The following is an 18,057-nucleotide window of genomic DNA, read 5'->3' as shown; positions in this document are numbered from 1 at the left end:
TTTTTTTTTTGCGGCACGCGGGCCTCTCACTGTTGTGGCCTCTCCCGTTGCGGAGCACAGGCTCCGGACGCACAGGCTCAGCGGCCATGGCTCACGGGCCCAGCCGCTCCGCGGCATGTAGGATCTTCCCGGACCGGGGCACGAACCCGTGTCCCCTGCATCGGCAGGCAGACTCTCAACCACTGTGCCACCAGGGAAGCCCTAAGCCTAGTTTTGATGGATGAATAAGAATTAGCCAGCCAAGAGGAAGGGGAAGATCCTTCTATCAATAACAGTTTAAGTTATTATCAAAAAGTTTTAAATGTCTGTATTCACATCCCCTACACACACACACACACACACACACACACACACACACACACACCTTCCCAGGAGAGAGAAGGAGAGAGCAGATGTGTGTCTCTAAAGACCTTAGAGGAGGTGGCTGGGGATAATGTAGGCGCCTCCTAGATGGGGAGAGAGCAGGCAGAGGCAGGAGTTTGAAAGTGTTTTGAGTAAGGGGGTGGAAGCAGTTGACCTAAGAGAGATTCTGGGCTTCCCTAGAGAATAAGGGTAAGGCAACCTCAAGCTGGCCTCAACTTTTCAGTCCTCTTTACCCCTCACTTCTCACAAGAGAATCAGAATGGCATGGGATTCCGAGTCCACAGCCAGGTTCAGTGCCAGGGTCTCTGCTTATGAGCTATAAGGTCTTGGACATATTATTTAACTTCTTTTAGTCTGTTTACTCATCTATGCAATGAGGATAATGATAGTATCTCCCTCCCACAGTGTTGTGAAGGTCAAACCAGAGAGTGGATATGAAAAAAAATGTTGTAAATTATAAAGGGCTATAAAAATATCAGTCACTATTATCAAGTAGGTGCCTAAGTCTTGTTGATTCTATCACAGGTATATCTCTGTTATAGACTGAATTGTGTCCTCCCCAAATTTGTACGTGGACAATGTGACTGTATTTGGTGACAGGGCCTTTAAGGAGGCAATTAAGGTTAAAGGAGGTCATAAAGGTGGGGTGCTAATCCAACAGGACGGTGTCTTTATTAAGAAGAGGAAGAGAGACTAGAGCCCTCTCTCCATATGAGTACAGAGGAAAGCCCAGGTGAGGGCACAGCAAGAAGGCAGACATCTACAAGCCAGGAAGAGAGGTCTCACCAGAAACCAACCCTGATGGCACCTTGATCTTGGATTTCTAGCTTCCAAGACTGTGAGAAAATAAATCTCTGTTGTTTAGGACACCCAGTCTCTGGTATTTTACTACAGCATCCTGAGCAGACTAATGTAATCTCTGCCTCCCCCCTGCCCCCGCAGCCTGTTTTACTTCTCTTCATCCCCTATCCTGATTCTGTTCAGGCCCTTGTCTTCTCCGTATCATCTCTGTATTCTCAAATGCTGCTAAAGGAATCCTTCCAAAGAGTATACTTAAAAACTGACTAGGACACAGGACTATCTACAGCATAAAAGACTCAGCTGAGCATGAGACTCCTCTAAACTTGATTCCCATGCCTTTCTAGCTTTGTCTCCTGTCCTCCCACTACATACCGTATGCCCCAGCCTCACTGAAATTCTTACCATTGCTCAGACATTCTGTGCTCTTTTCACACTTCTCCACTTTCACCTGTATGGTTCCTCCTTCCTGAAACGCCTTTTCCCCTTCCTGATCACCCCTCCTTCCATCACCTTCTCATTCACACTGTCTCACTTTTTCCACTGGCACCTCTATTTATCCTTCAGCCCTGGATCTAATGTCATCTGCTCCCTGAAGCCTTAGGCAGCACTTTGCACAACTTTCTGTTACAAAACTTATCACATTGTTTTGTAAACACTATTTTCAGAGTCTTTCCTACTAGATTCTGAGAACCTGAAAGAAAGACACTTATCCATCACTGAATCTTCTTTTGTACTTGAAACAAAGCAAGTACTGCATACGCATGTCTTACATAAACAAACCAAAAAACCCCACAGCCCAGACAAGACATACACAAAAAAATTAAACAAAAAAGGCAGTAGAGGAACCACGAGTTATCAGGTATCCTCCATGGCACCTAGCCCAGTGTCTTGCATGTAGTAGACTCTCAGTAATATCACTGAATTAAGTTCCAAAGGAAAAGTAGAGAAAATAAGAATTATGATCATTTAAATCTGGGAGAAATCCAGGATGGGATTTAAAAGCTGGTATCCGCTAAAATAACACCAATTATCCTATCTGGTGCCTTCAAACTTCATCCATACTCCTCCTCTCTACCTTACCTCCTCTGCTCCAGACCCTGAGCTCTTTTGAAGTGGGGAGGGGCGAGTCTCTCACTCATCTTTGTATCTTGCCTTCTTTATCTACTGGTATTTAGCCAGATGCTTTGCATGTGATAAGCATCCAATAGAGTTTGTTGCATTTTGTTAAATACCAAAGATTATGCTGAACCTGGGGTGGGGGTGGATTTGAATAGGCTGCACAGAAGAAAGCAGAAATACAGATCAGGGACACAGCAGGAGTGTATGTGTTTCCTATTGCTGTTCTAACAAATTACCACAAACTTAGTGGGTTAAAACAATACAGATTTATTATCTTACAGTTCTAGAGGTTAGAAGTCTGAAAACAGATCCTACAGGGCTAAAATTAAAGTGTTAGGGCTGTGTTCCTTCTAAAAGCTCTAGGGGAGAATCTGCTTCCTTACCTTTTCCAGTTTCTAGGGGCTGCTGCATTCTTTGGCTGGTGACCCTGCATCACTCTAACCTCTGCTTCTGTTGTCACATCTCCTTCTCTCATTCTGACCCTCCTGCCTCCCCCTTTAAGGACCCTTGTGGCTACCTTGAGCCCACCCAGATAATCCCGGATAACCTTCTCATCTCAAGATCCTTAACTTAATCTTATCTGCAAAGTCCCTTTTGCCACATAAAATAACATATTCACAGGTTCTGGGGATTAGGATGTGGTACTTTGGGGAGCCATTATTCTGTCTAGAACAAAGCTGAAGACATAAGAATGCACAGCTAATGTTAGGAGAAGGACCATTCCAGCTGAAGCAAAGGGTTTCTGAATATTAGAGCCAGGTAAGAGATAGGAAAAGTAGATTGAAGAGGCATTGGGGTTTGGAGATGATACAGATCATTGAATACCAGATTAAGTTTCGGCTTTATCTGTATAAAGTAAGAAAGCTTTGAATGTGGGTGAGCAGAGAGTTAACAATGAAAGAATTAATCTAGCAGACTCCAGAAGACCCTAGAGTATGTATATTTGGTGATCAAATAAAACCACAAATAAAAGGTTTGGGACCAAGAATCTGCACCAAAGTGAATACATTGCTGTTTACTGTCAAGTCTCTCCTTTCTGCTACATGTTCCTTGAGAATCCATAATAAATGACTGATGAGTTATTTCCTCTCTTGAATTCTAAATTTTTTGTCTAGTGGAAGTCTAGTGGAAGTCTTCAGCTGTGCTATAACTCATCTGTCCTAGAAGAGTCTGCTACAGCAATTGGGAAAGTGTGTTTGGGGTGGGGGGAGGAGGAGAGGGGATAAGATGTGAGTTAACTGATTTGTCCAACCGACTGGAGGAGGCTGAGCTTTTCGGGAGTTTCAATGGTTTGCAAAGACAGGGACTTCACTTTTTGGTTGTAAACATTAGAAACCTAACTCAGACTGACTTACAAAAAAGTAGAATCTACCAGCTTTAAATTGCATCAATATGCTGATGGTTTTTATTTTTAAGCAATTTTTTTTTTGGGGGGGTGTTTGTGCTGGGTCTTAGTTGCGGCGGGCGGGCTCAGTTGTGGCATGCAAACTCTCAGTTTCTCCGTGGCATGTGGGATTTAGTTCCCTGACCAGGGATCGAACCCCGGGCGCACTGCATTGGGAGCTCAGAGTCTTAACCACTGCGCCACCAAGGAAGTGTCCTGATAATTTTTTTTTTTTTGCGGTACGCGGGCCTCTCACTGTTGTGGCCTCTCCCACTGCAGAGCACAGGCTCCGGACGCGCAGGGTCAGCGGCCATGGCTCATGGGACCAGCCGCTCCGCGGCGTATGGGATTCTCCCAGACCGGGCTACGAACCCGTGTCCCCTGCATCGGCAGGCGGACTCCCAACCACTGCGCCACCAGGGAAGCCCTCCTGATAATTTTTATAAGTTTATTTATTTTTGGCTGTGTTGGGTCTTTGTTGCTGCATGCGGGCTTTCTCTAGTTGCGGTGAGTAAGGGCTACTCTTCGTTGCGGTGCGCAGGCTTCTCATTGCGGTGGCTTCTCTTGTTGAGGAGCATGGTCTCTAGGCTCATGGGCTTCAGTAGTTGTGGCTCACGGGCTTAGTTGCTCCGCAGCATGTGGGATCTTCCTGGACCAGGGATCGAACCCGTGCCCCTGCATTGGCAGGCAGATTCTTAACCACTGCACCACCAGGGAAGTACCCCCTGATGATTTTTAAATTGACATTGCCAGCCTGGATCTCCAGTCTCATACATACCCAAATGCCTAGTGGCTAACTCTACTTTGATGTCCAATCAGCAAATCAAGCTCAACATGGCCAAAACACTGTTCCTGATCTTCCCTTTCTGGCTGTCCCTCACCAAATCTACTCCTCCCACAATCTTTCTCAATTTCAGTTAATGAAAACTCCACTCTCCCAGTTGCTCAGGTCAAATGCTTTGGAGTTAACTTTCATTCGCCCTCCACATTCCAAACTGTCAAATAATTCTATTGGCTCTACTTTCAATCCATTGAAAATCTGACCATTTCTCTCTACCTGTACAGCTACTACCTCACTCCAAACCACCATCATCTCTCACCTAACCTAACTGGGCTTCCTGCCCATGCCTCTATTCAGTTTATTTTCCATGCAAGAGCCAGAAGATCCTTTAAAACATAAGTTAGATCATGTCACTCCTCTGCTCAAAATCTTCCAGTGGCTACTGATCCTACTTAGAGAAAAACCAAAGTCATTGCAACAGCCTACAATGCCCCGCACAATATGGCTTCTCGTTACCTTTCTGACCTCATCTTTTACTACTCTTTCCCTTGCTCAATGCACTCCAGCCACATTGGCCTCCTTTCTGTTCCTCTTAACACATCAGGCATAGTATGTACCTGTCATTCCCTCTGTTTGGATCATTCTTCCTCCAGATAGTCACATGGCTTAATTCCTCACTTTCTTCAGATCTTTATCCAAATGTTATCTTAATAGTGAGGTCTGCTCTGATCGTCCTATTTAAAATTGTAATCCCCTTCCACCTCTATCCCCTTTCAATTTTATTTTTATTAACATGGATCACTAACATCTGTACATTTTACTTATTTAGTTTATTGTTTATCTCTTCTCCTACCCAGAATGTAAATTCCAGGAGAGCAAGATGTATGCCTTTTTTTTTCTTTTCTTTTTTTTTTCCTTCGGCCGTGCAGCGCGCCTTGCAGGATCCTAGTTCCCCAACCAGGGATCATCCCAGGCCTCCAGCAGTGGAAGCACAGAGTCCCAACCACTGGGCCACCAGGGAATTCCCTCTATGCCTGTTTTTGTTCACAGCTGTATCTTCGATGCCTAAAACAGTATCTGACCTATAATGAACTTTTCAGTAAATATTTGTTGAATAAATGAATGAAAATGGTTGGAGTCAGGTTCTCAGCATGCTATTAGAACTCTCTTAGCTTCGCTTTCCTCTGCATTGACTTCATTCTCAAACAGGCTTGAGGTGTTACGGGTAATGGCACGCTGGCTACCAGCAGCTCCAGATTTACATTCTCACAATTCAGCAGCCTTAATGGGAAGAGAGTGCCTCTTTCCTAATTATTCCAGTGAAAGCCTTAGAAATGAGTTTTATATTCTGGCTTGGGTCAAGTGTCAATCCCTAAAACAGTCTCTAAAGGTAGAGCAAGAAAATGCTGTGACTGGCCAGGCCTGGGTCATGGGGCTTCCTGGGATGGGGGTGAAGTTCAGCTCTACGTAGACTGAGAACAGGGGAATGTAGTTCCCTAAAAGGAAATGGGGTGCTATCACTTGAAGAAGAGGGATGTAGATTTGGCCAGCAGAAACAACAGATGTCTATCACATCATAGATGATGGCCCACCCAGCAGACCTAGTCCAGAACAACATTCTTCTCCTGCCCCTCCATTTTCACCTCCAACTAGATCAATCCCTGAACGTTGGTAAGGTCCTCTCCTCCTAAATGCCTTTTCACCTGTCTCTGTCAGTTAAGGTATTCCCCGTCCCTAAATGCCCGGTTCAAATATGATCTCCCTTACCATGACTCTTTAACAGATGTGGTCTCTCTCCCACTTCTGAGCATCCTAGTTGTTTCTACTTCTCTTGTCGTTATCTTTTCACACTGTACCCTATATCTTACTTATTTGTACACATTACGAGCTGTTGTGGAAAAGGGCCGTTTCCCGCGGCAGCAACTGCGGTGATTAGATACGCACCAAGGCCGCCAGGGCGCGCCAAGCGCCAGGCTCGAGGCAGCCGGGGGCTGGAGGCGCTGTGATTGGCAGTTGCGGCAGTCAATCGGGCGCAGGCGGGGGCAGGGTGGGGCGGGCCGCCCTAGAGGCCCGTGGGCGAGAGGCGGGGCCTGCATGAATGGGGCGCGAGGCGCGCGGCTGCAGTCGGCGCTCGGGGGGGAAGCGGGAGTCCCGGCCGGGAGTGGGTGGGAGGAAGCGAGGTGGGGAGGGGAGGGAAAGAACGCGGGGGGCGGGGAGGGGCAGCGCCGGGGCGGCGCGCCGAGAGCGGCGAGGCGGCGGGTGTAAGCTAGAGCCGTGGCCGTGGTTCCTGTCGCTTCGGTGCCGCTGTCCGCTGCGCCGCCTCCTGCCGGACCCCGAAGAGCCCCCGACCCGGCGGAGGAGTCGGGTCTGGGGTAGCCGGCGCTGAGGGAGGAGTCGGGTCCGAACGGCCGCGCCAAAGACCCCCGGGCGTGGAGGTGGGGGGCTGAGGCCCCCGAGGGGGCCCCGCCGCTATGGGCAACCTGGAGAGCGCCGAGGGCGGCCAGGGCGAGCCTCCCTCTGTCTCGCTGCTGCCGCCGCCCGGCAAAATGCCGATGCCTGAGCCCTGTGAGCTGGAAGAGAGGTTCGCCTTGGTGCTGGTGAGAGCTGAGCCTAGTCCCTTCCCCCTCCTACCGCCCCGCAGGTCCCAGCGCCCCGGGTGGGTTCCTTGGTCCGGCCCACCCCTTCAGTCAGGGCCCCCGATGGGTCTCGGCCCCCAGCGCCTTCCCAGGAACCTCTGAGCAGCCCCGTCGGGGACCTCCCAACCGACGCCTCAACCGCTGGACACTTAGGAGGAGGGGTCCCCAACCCGGGACCGCCCCAGGATCCAGACTTCTTCCTCTTCCCTTCCCCTTCTGCCGCCCTTCGCACTTCTCCTCACTTCCCTGACAGTCTCCGCAGGTCCCTAGGATTCTCATTCCTAAACCTTTGGCTGGTGCGGGGGAATTCAGAAGCTCAGGGCCGGCCCACTCCCCAGCCTAAGTCCGGGTTCTCTGACTGGGGAGACCGCCTCTCGTGTTAACATGGAGGCTTTCCAGGGAGTGGGTCCTACTCCCAGCCCAGACCAGATGTTTGGGGGAGAGGAGGGGGAATGGAGGGGGACTGGCAGCTCGTGAAGGGGGTGGAATAAAGAGTGATGCCATTCTACTTACTTTCAGAACGGCCTGCAGGCATCCTGCAAAGTTACAGTGGGTTTGCCTAAAAGAGCTGAACATGTGGATAAGCCATTTCACTAGTGTATTTTTCCAATTGAAACAATACACAAACCATCCTGCCTCCCCCACCCCACCCCTTTTATGTTAAGCCCTAGTGGCTGGTTTGTGTTTTTTGCCTGTGCTTCTTTTTAGTCTTTCTGTAGGTTCCTAAATGATCTGTATGGCTGAGTTTTTAGAGCTGACTTTGGGATTCTTCTTTGATGTGGGAACTGGACATTGATGTCGGTGGCTCTGTGGACAGAGAGCGTCTGAGCTGGTATCACTGAGATGGAGGCAGAGAATATGTCGGAGCTAAAAATGAAGTTTTGGAGAAAGAAAGTGAGCTAGGTGAAGGAACGTTTGCTAACAGAGGTAAATCTTAGAGAAACTTGGGGAAATAGTTCCCAGTTCCTCAAAGAACTCTCTAAGAGGCAGTGTTAATGCTGCCGTTATTGTTACTGTGGCCTGAAAGGCTGACTTTGCCTTTGCCTGTGAGGAGGGTTAAGTTGTGACTTAGCAGCCTTATTGGATTTCATCTGCTTTGGAATAGGAAGATTAGATCTGTTGGCACCAGTGAAGCTGTCTAGAGATCCTGGCCTCTCCGATGGTGCAGAGCCTGACATCAGCCCACTGGCACCATAGCCAGATCAGAGAGGGTTCACGGGGTTCCAAGGGGAAGCTGGCACCTATCTGCCCATCAGCTCTGTGAAGGGCCAAAGGGATCTGGGCCACATGTCTTGTGGCCCTCTGCATTTCCCCCAGCATCCTCAGGGGGATGGGGTGAGTCAGTGATTACTAATGTGCTGTGGCCATCTCAGAGGCTGAGGAGAGCCCGGGACTTGGTGCCCTTGCAAACAAGAGCTCAACTGTTGGGGGAAAAGAGTGGGAGGGAATCTGCCCTCCAGTGGGGGTGTGAAAACCCCCATGGAGTGGCATGAGGTAGCTACAGAAATCGGAGAAAAAGGGATGTAAAGGGATGTTCAGAGGTGGACTGGGTAGGGGGCTGCCTTAGGTAGGCGCTACCAGGCTGTTTGTTGTGAGAGCTCAGAACCAGAGTTGGTCATGTCCTCACTGGAGTTTGGTTGACACATTTGTTTAGTTGGCAGATTAATGGCTTAATATTTACAAAATGCATATGGTATCCTGATTACTAGCCAGAGAGCCTAGGTCAAACTGGGGACCGTACCACCCACGTGTAAACCTAACTTTCAGCATAAAGTTTTGATTTCTTTCCTCCTGGCTTTTGTTTTGGTCTTGTTACTGTGTGCCTGAGCCGCTGCTAATGGGGAGTTGTAACAGGGCAGGCCAGGGCTAATTAGCTGTCTTAGGAAGGGAGGAGATTTTACCTCAGTTTTCTAACAGGGAAATCATGCTTTCTTGGGGATTTGAGTTCTTCGCTAGGGACTCTTAAAGATCCCTCTTTCCTCTGTTCCTAAAACATGCCCTTTCCACCATCCTTTGGGAACAGTACTGACTGTTGGATGTTTGACCCTGGAACAGGCTCATGTATATTTCCTGACAGTCAGGAGAAGCATAGTACAGTAGAAAGAGCAGGAGCGGTGTCTTAGCGATCGTCTTTACCTCTCTGAGCCTAGATTTGCTCATCTGTACAATGGGGCTAATGATTACCATCCTGGTGGGATTTTGAGAATTGAGGGGTGTATATAAGGTGCTTGGCACACAGTAGGTACTCAGTATAGATCAGTTTCTTTTCTTGATTGTGTAAAAGAGTACGACAGGTTGCTCCTTTTATACCATTTTCTTCCCCCGATTGATTTGGTTTACGGACAAGCTATTTGTTGGTTTTGCTGAAGTGATGTGCTGGTGTCCTGGTTAAGCATATGGATTTTCAAGTCAAAGTGGGCTCAGATACTGGCTCCTCACAGTCTCCAGTTAGAAAAGTGTTTGACCTTAATCAAGTTACTTAATCTCTTTGAGTCCCAGTTCCCTCTTATAAATGAGGATAATAATAGTATTTGCCACATGAGGTTATTGTGTGAATTTAAGGAAACTAGAAGTTAAGTACTTAGTTAGCAGAGTCTGGCATCTGCTGTGTGCTTGGTAAATGGCAGTTTTTAAATGTGTAACTCTCAGCAGTGACTCAGATCTGAGATCATTTGTATTCCCAAAACGGTTCAGTAATCTGATGAAACCAGTTACCCCGTTCTGTATAGCCAGACTCAGGATATGCTGCTGCTGTTACATGGAGGGCTTCCCCAGTCCCAGTGTATCTATGGAAACCCCCCCTGAAAAGCACCCTGGCTGGGGAAGTTGTATCGTTGCTGAGTCAAGACCCCAGGCTCCCAGCTTTCTGGTGCAGACACATGATCTGACCCACAGCCTGTCAGCCGAGGTTGGCTAACTCGTCTGAAGCCATGAGGTGGTTTGTGCAGGACATAGTCCTACCCCAGCCCAGTGCCCTAATCCAGGGCTTTCCTACTGGTGTGCTGGGATACTGATCCCCTCAGCCCTGGCAGCAGCTCAGGTCCCAGGTTGGTCCCGTCTGGCTGGATCAGCTTCCACCATTTACCCTGTGTACTGTGCAAATAGTATTTTCTAGGTGTGCCCTGATATTAAAAAGGTTGTGAAGCTGCTGTGTTACACTGTTTTCTTGGGATCCTTCCTTACCCCCTGCCTTGGCAGCAGCCCCTATTCTGTTGAGGACTGAGAAGTTTAGGATGGTCAGTTATTGGAGCTCCTCTTTATTAATACCAGGATGAGATCTCTGGTCCGGTAAAGCCCCCTTCTGTGTTTCAGTCCTGACTAGTCTACTACCTTAGTTGCTCAGAAGCTAGTATGCTGGCCAGTACTGGCCTTTCCTTAGATAGAGAGGGGAGGCAGAGGGCTTTAATGGCTTTAAAAGGATAGCTGTCTGCTTTTGTTGTGTTTGCACCCTGATTTTTCTGTTTACTGGCTTACTACAGATTTGAAACGAAGTCTAAAGGCTCTAATGCCAGAAAAAGCCCTGGATATCCCTCAAGAGGAGGCTCTCAGGGCATGAGGGTGGGGCTGTGTGATGGGCTGTCCCTGCCGTGGCCCCTCCTTTCACATTTCCCTGGTGAAGACTGATGACTTGGGGTTTTGCTATAAGTGTAGCATTGATGTGGGAGCTAAGCTGGCCTGGGTGCTAGTTGTCAAGAGGCTTTGAGAGGCCTCCTTTGACATAGAAAGGGGCTGGGAAAAACTTGGACTAAATATCAAGTTCCAAATCGCCATGGTGGAAATGTTTTTCCCAGCCCTGGGGATTGTGGTGAATTAGTTCAGGCTGGGATAGAACTTGGGGGAGGGTAAGGGCCCTTGACAGCTGTCAGAGCAACCCCCTCGTTTAGAGACCCCACTGAGAAGACCCTAGGGCACAGAGGGAAACCTCATTCCTTGACTTTCCCATATGACCCTGCTTTAGATTGGGGAGGTGTAGGGGTAGGTGGGAGGGAGATGGAACTGATGCAGTGGACTCCTTGTGATTTGGGAATGTTTTCATGGCTCAAAGGGAAACTCAGCTTTTTTCCTTTTTTCCCTTAAAGTAATACTCATTCTCTAAAAACAAGTTTGGGCAATTTAGAAAGAAGAAAAGATTGAAGATTTAGGTTGAAGGAAAAAGTCCATATTTTCTCCATTCCTTTAGCAAATGGAGGCAATGTGTTTTTTTTTTTTATTTTTATTATTTTTTTAAATTTATTGTTTTATTTTTGGCGGTATTGGGTCTTTGTTGCTGCGTGCAGGCTTTTCTCTGGTTGTGGAGAGCAGGGGCTACTCTTCATTGCAGTGTGTGGGCTTCTCATTGTGGTGGCTTTTCTTGTCTCGGAGCACAGGCTCTAGGCGTGTAGGCTTCAGTAGTTGTGGCACACGGTCTCAGTAGTTGTGGCTCGCGGGCTCTATAGCTCAGGCTCAGTAGTTGTGGCTCACAGGCTTAGTTGCTCTGTGGCATGTGGGATCTTCCCAGACCAGGGCTCAAACCCGTGTTCCCTGCATTGGCAGGCAGACTCTTAACCACTGAGCCACCAGGGAAGCCCGACAATGTGTGTTAAAACTTTTCATGTTTTTGTCTTTGCATAGGGTTTTTTTTTTAATTAATTAATTTTATTTATTTATTTTTGGCTGCGTTGGGTCTTTGTTGCTGTGCGCGAGCTTTCTCTAGTTGCAGAGAGCAGGGGCTACTCTTTGTTGCAGTGCGTGGGCTTCTCATTGTGGTGGCTTCTCTTGTTGCAGAGCACAAGCTCTAGGCGCACGGGCTTCAGTAGTTGTGGCTTGCAGGCTCTAGAGCGCAGGCTCAGTAGTTGTGGAGCACGGGCTTAGTTGCTCCACGGCACATGGGCTCTTCCCAGACCAGGGCTTGAACCTGTGTCCCCTGCATTGGCAGGCAGATTCTTAACCACTGCTCCATCAGGGAAGCCCTCTGCATAGGGTTTTGTACAATGTTGTGATAGTAGTGTGTGTGTGTGTGTGTGTACACACACATATATTTATCCAACATGGCTTTTTTTTTTTTTTGCTTTTGTTATTTCATTAGTTTTCCCAGGATAGTCACTGTAAACATTTTTAAATGCTTGTACAATGGTCCATCAAGTGAATGTACCATTGTTTACTTAACTCTCCTCTTGTTGGACATTTAGGTTGTTTGCCTCTATTTGCCATCATAAACAATGCTGTGATGAACATCTTGGTGTACTTTTTCAATAGTTAGAGTTTTCCTTGGGATAGAAACCCCAAATTGAACTTCCTAGATTGTAGGATATAATGTTTTTAAGGTCCTAAATACATATTTCCACATTTTTTTTTAAAAGAGAGTACTTCATGTGAGTGTCCTTAAAGGGAGGTTGCAGGATTGAGGATAGCTTCTTTTCTCCTGATTATGAAAATAAGACATATTTAGTAAGCAAATTTAGAAGTAAAAAGTGTGAAAAGTATAAAACATATGGAAAAGAGCATTAAAATCACCTGTAATCTCTCCATTTACTATTAACATTTTGATATACATATTTTAACAGTTAGAGTCATACTGTGCATATTGTTTTGTAAACTGATTTTTAATTTTACTATTTGAAGCATTTTCTCATTTGTCTAAATATTCTTCAGTCTTATGATTTCATGGCTAGTAAAATATTCCATAATACAGTATTTTATTACTGCCTTATATTTCTCTCTGTCTCCGCTTTTTGCTACTATAATTAACATTGTGATGAATTTTATGTGCATAAATATTTGGGTGCATGTCTGATTATTTCCTTGGGATAAATTGCTTTTAAAGGCCTTTGAGAAGTATGCCTTCTAAAAAAGTTGTACCAGTTGTCTTTTCCACTGATAGTGTGTCTCCCTTTCTCCATAAGCTAACCATTACTGCATGGTTTAACTTTAAACACCTTTGCCAGTTTAATTAGTGAGCAATGGTATTTTGTTTTAATTTGTATTTCTTTTAACATTTCATCATAAGTGTTTTGGCCATCTTTTTTTTTTTTTAACATCTTTAAAAATATGGAACACATCACGAATTTGCGTATTATCCTTGCGCAGGGGCCATGCTAATCTTCTCTGTATCGTTCCAGTTTTAGTATATGTGCTGCCAAAGCGAGCACTTGGCCATCTTTTATATGTGTTCTTAGCTCTCTGCTGGAGATTTATTATACATACATATTTCTATGTAATAAATGTATATGTTTCCACACTTGTTCATTATAAAATATTTTTCATATATGAAAGAGCATATATAACTATTATGTAAGATTAAAATAATAATGAAATGGATAACAGTGTATCCACTGGAGAGTTCTTGGAATTGCTTCCTGCCCCTTAATTTCTTCTCTCTGCTATTTTATCTGGGATGAAAAAGCCCTTTAGCTCAGGACTTATTGGGTCTGTTTCTGCAGCTGGGACAGTCCAGGTGGCAGCCACACCAGTGCTTCATAGCTCTGTCTGTGGGGAAACAACCGCTGCAGCTGGTGAGAACAGGAACTGGTTGTGGTGGAAATAGCTAATCTTCAATGAAGTGAAAAAAGAAGCCAAGGTGGAGAGGAAATGAGACCACAGATCCTCCCCTGCCCCTGGGGTTGCCTGGGAAGGCTGGTCGGAGCCAGGGCCCCAGTTCCGTGGTCGAGACCAAAGAATCTGCCCCAGAGCTGACTGTAGTCGGCCCAGGGGACAGCAGCGCTGGCGGCCTGAAGTCAGCGTGTTATCTGCTCAGCCAGGCTGGTCACCTCCATTCTGGGGAATGTTTCTCCTAAGTCTGCGCTGAGCTGAAGCAGCGCCAGGGAAAGGCCAGGGGTTCATTCCAGTTCGGAAATGCACTTCAGAGAAGAGGAAGGACCTTTTTCTTAAAAGATAAAAGAGGGTGCTGTCTCTACACAGCCCCCGCCCCCTGCTCCTTGCTGGGTACTCTAGGGCCCCCTCTTTTTGAATAGCACCACATGGGAACTGAAGGGTTTCGAGGTTGTCATCCATGAAGAAGAGGTTTCCAGAATAGAGATGAACTAGGCAGCTAGAATCCCTGAGTTCCCATTTCCAGTCTCTCCGCCTCCCTCAGCAGAGCCACATTTTTCTATCTTGTTTTCCTTCCATGGGAGAATGAGTCCCCCAAGAAAGATATAAAGGTATTAGGCTGCCTCTCTGTCCTTAAAATACTCTGGTTGTCTGTGCCTCCCACACTCCTCTCTACTTCTTCTGTTTTCACCTTTCAGAATCCTCTTTCCAGAATCTCTTATGCTTTCTGTCTTCCATCACTTTACAACGAAGTTGTGGGTTGGAAGTTTGTGTGGTGGGTAGGGGAGGACCTGGATAGGGTTTTGGCGGAGCAGTTCCCCCCCCCCCTTTACTAATATGCATACTCTTCTCAGTTTATAAAGTACTTTGAGGTACTTGAAGGGTGTTCTAAACAATGTTCAGAACCACGAGGGGATATCAGAATTATTTACGTGACAAATTTTGCAAGTAGAGGAAGGATTTAGGCTGTTGTATGCTCGTGATAGTTCAATTCTTGTCCTCATCTCTTTCCTCGTTCCCTCCCCATCTCTTTTACCACCTTCTCACCCTCACCCGGGTTATTGACAGAGCTGGATGGGCTGGTGGTCCTGCCTCTGGGTCCCTAAAAACATTAACGGGGAAGGAATATACTCTCTTCTTGCCCTGCTTGCTCATTTCTACTTAGACCTGGCCTAGAGAGTGTCACAGCCCTCCTCCAATTGCTCATGCCATCTCTAAGTAAGAGCTGGGCATGAGCCTTGTGTTTGGGTACTTTTGGAGATGGTTATCTTGTTTTAAGGACTAGCTACAGTTTAGAGCAGAGTTAGTTTCCGCTCAGTTTTTACCAGCTTCCTTGCAGGGAGCTGGAGAGCCAGTCCCTAGATCTTCCCAGTATTTCCCGTGAAACCTTGAAAAAAATATGTCCTGGAAGGAAGTAGCTGGTTTGAGACTCTTGCAGGCTTAGGATGTTTTGAAAGAAAAAACATCAGTTTTGGAATCAGAAGACTTGGGTTCTGGTCCAGCTTGATACCCTTTTTTTTTTTCTTTTTCCCCAGCTGATGACCTTAGGCAAAGTCTATAACTTTTCTGAGCCAATTTCATCCTTATGAAATTGGTGATGATCATACCTACTTTAAAGGGTTTTGAAGATGTTTAAAGTAGACAACATAATGAAAATAGTTTATAATCTATAAAGGTTCTACAATTAAATGTTTGTGGCATATACATTACCCAGTATATACCACCCCTATTCCCATCAGTTAAAGTGGTTTTCAGCTGGGGGAGGTACTGTCCCAGGAGGGAGCTTTTTGGCAAGTGAGGATGTTTTGGTTATCACACTGACTTGGAGTGGGGAGGGGCGAGTTACTTCTGACATTTAGTGCCCGAGGGCTGGGGATGTTAACCATCCTACAGCATGTGGGTCAGTCCCACACAGTAAAGAATGATCTTACCCAAAATGCTGATAGCGCTTCTGCTGAGAATTATCTTCTACTAATCTGTACCTCTGTTGTCTTTATTTTTTTGGATAACTCTGTTTTTTTGGTTTTTTAAAAATTTATTTACTTATTTATTTTTGGCTGCATTGGGTCTTCGTTGCTGCGTGCAGGCTTTCTCTAGTTGCGGCGAGCGGGGGCTGCTCTTCGTTGCAGTGCGTGGGCTTCTCATTGCAGTGGCTTCTCTTGTTGTGGAGCACAGGCTCTAGGCGTGCGGTCTTCAGTAGTTGTGGCACGCGGGCTCAGTAGTTGTGGCTCACGGGCTCTAGAGCGCAGGCTCAGTAGTTGTGGCGCACGGGCTTAGTTGCTCCGTGGCATGGGGGATCTTCCCAGACCAGGGCTCGAACCCGTGTCCCCTGCATTGGCAGGCGGACTCTTAACCACTGCGCCACCAGGGAAGTCAGGTGTTTCTTTTTTTTTTTTTTTTTTAATTTTTATTGGAGTATAGTTGATTTACAATGTTGTGTTAGTTTCTACTGTACAGCAAGGTGAGTCAGGTATACGTATACATATACCCCTCTTTTATGGATTTTCTTTTTTTTGTTTTATAAATGTATTTATTTTATTTATTTATTTTTGGCTGCGTTGGTTCTTTGTTGCTGTGTGCAGGCTTTCTCTAGTTGCGACAAGCGGGGGCTACTCTTTGTCGCGATGCACGGCCTTCTCATTGCAGTGGCTTCTCTTGTTGTGGAGCTGGGCTCTAGGCACGTGGGCTCAGTAGTTGTGGCTTGCAGGCTCTAGAGCACAGGCTCAGTAGTTGTGGCACACGGACTTAGCTGCTCCACGGCATGTGGGATCTTCCCAGACCAGGGATCGAACCCGTGTCCCTTGCGTTGGCAGGCAGATTCTTAACCACTGCGCCACCAGGGAAGTCCCTGGATTTTCTTCTGTACCTCCGTTGTCTTGTGTCCCAGTTGGGGATGAAGCTTTAAGAGCAGTAAAAGTAAAGGCAGAGCAACAGTTTTTGGTGCTTTCTTGGTTTTCCCGTTTCCTATTACACCTTCAAGCAAGAGGTGGACATCCATCTTTTTATTACCTCTGTCTGTAGGTTTAAGGACTGATTCCCTGGTTCCTTCTGTACTGTGGGCTCTACCCTAAAACTTGTCAAGGAGCAGTTTGGGGTATACATACCTCACTGCTGACCTTTACTAACCCCATTAGCTCCTCAAGCCAGGGTAAACGTTCTTTTAGGTTGGGAATATGTTTGAGAGCTTTTTGAACAGTGCTTCTGGATCTTTTGAGTAAAAGACTCTTTTGAAAATCTGATTAAACTTGTGACCCCTAATTCTGTGCACACATACAGTCCTTTGGGGGTTTAAAACCCATTCTTGGATCTGCTAGGGAATCCCTGACTTTGAGCCTAGAGGAATGGGAAGGGAGAGCTGGGCAAGGAGAAGCCACTGCAGGAGCTCCTTGACACAAACAGTACTCAATATTTTTGTAAGGGGAATGGAGCCCTTACAAAAGGGCTATCAGTTCAGATAAAATAATGCCTCTGTTGGTGGTTCCAAAAAAGAGAGCTTGTTGAAACTTGGTTGACTGTCATTCAGAGGGAGATACTCTGGCCCTTGGACATCTTAATTTAACTTAAAAAAAATTTAATTTAATTAATTTATTTTTTATACAGCAGCTTCTTATTAGTTATCTATTTTATACATATTAGTGTATATATGTTAATCCTAATCTCCCAATTCATCCCCCCACCCCGCCCCGCTTCCCCCCTTGGTGTCCATACGTTTGTTCTCTACATCTGTGTCTCTATTTCTGCATTGCAAACCGGTTCATCTGTACCATTTTTCTATATTCCCCATATATGCGTTAATATACGATATTTGTTTTTCTCTTTCTGACTTACTTCACTCTGTATGACAGTCTCTAGATCCATCCACATTTCTACAAATGACCCAATTTCATTCCTTTTTATGGCTGAGTAATGTTCCATTGTATATATGTACCACATCTTCTTTATCCATTCGTCTGTCGACGGGCATTTAGGTTGCTTCCATGACCTGGCTATTGTAAACAGTGCTGCAGTGAACATTGGGGTGCATGTGTCTTTTTGAATTATGGTTTTCTCTGGGTATATGCCCAGTAGTGGGATTGCTGGGTCATACGGTAATTCCAGTTTTAGTTTTTTAAGGAACCTCCATACTGTTCTCCATAGTGGCTGTACCAATTTACATTCCCACCAACAGTGCAAGAAGGTTCCCTTTTCTCCACACCCTCTCTAGCATTTGTTGTTTGTAGATTTTCTGATGATGCCTTAATTTAACTTTGACTAAGGATACTTTGTGGTGAGGTCTTCCCCTTTGAGCCAGACCCTCAACCTCCAGGAACATCCAGGTAGGGATGACAGGATGTACTTTGACAAGCCAGGGGAACCAGTGGCATCCTTGCAGTGAAGCCCAAAAGTTAGGTCATATCCTATGTTTTGAGGTACTGTCTGCCCGAAGCCACAACTCTCTCCAGCAG

The 18,057-nt window shown here is 46.3% G+C and overlaps 1 protein-coding gene and 1 non-coding gene across 9 annotated transcripts in view; one reads left to right on the top strand and one right to left on the bottom strand.

Moving 5' to 3' along the window:
* The first annotated feature begins 6,650 nt into the window (after positions 1-6,650).
* FMNL3 (formin like 3) overlaps positions 6,651-18,057 on the top strand; it is a 79,973-nt gene continuing 68,566 nt past the window's right edge. For 3 of the 8 annotated variants that reach the window (XR_016394920.1, XM_089920678.1, XM_030763096.2), the window contains exon 1: positions 6,653-7,045. Coding sequence is in view for 7 of the 8 variants with exons in the window: in XM_089920678.1 (XP_089776804.1) it covers positions 6,920-7,045 (126 nt within the window). In the remaining variant the exon portion in view is untranslated. Of the gene's footprint in view, positions 7,046-18,057 lie in introns of all 8 variants that reach the window. The other 5 variants (XM_022572240.2, XM_022572239.2, XM_030763094.2 and 2 more) reach the window with 4 other exon arrangements.
* On the bottom strand, positions 13,106-13,212 carry LOC115803521 (U6 spliceosomal RNA). Its single transcript, XR_004024262.1, has one exon. It is a non-coding gene; the product is annotated as a U6 spliceosomal RNA (small nuclear RNA).

This window comes from Delphinapterus leucas, chromosome 11, assembly GCF_059928025.1.
Source record: "Delphinapterus leucas isolate spDelLeu-1000000601 "Yukka" chromosome 11, BTC_Dleu_Yukka2, whole genome shotgun sequence".
NCBI lineage: Eukaryota > Metazoa > Chordata > Mammalia > Artiodactyla > Monodontidae > Delphinapterus > Delphinapterus leucas.
This window is presented reverse-complemented; position numbering and strand designations above follow the sequence as displayed.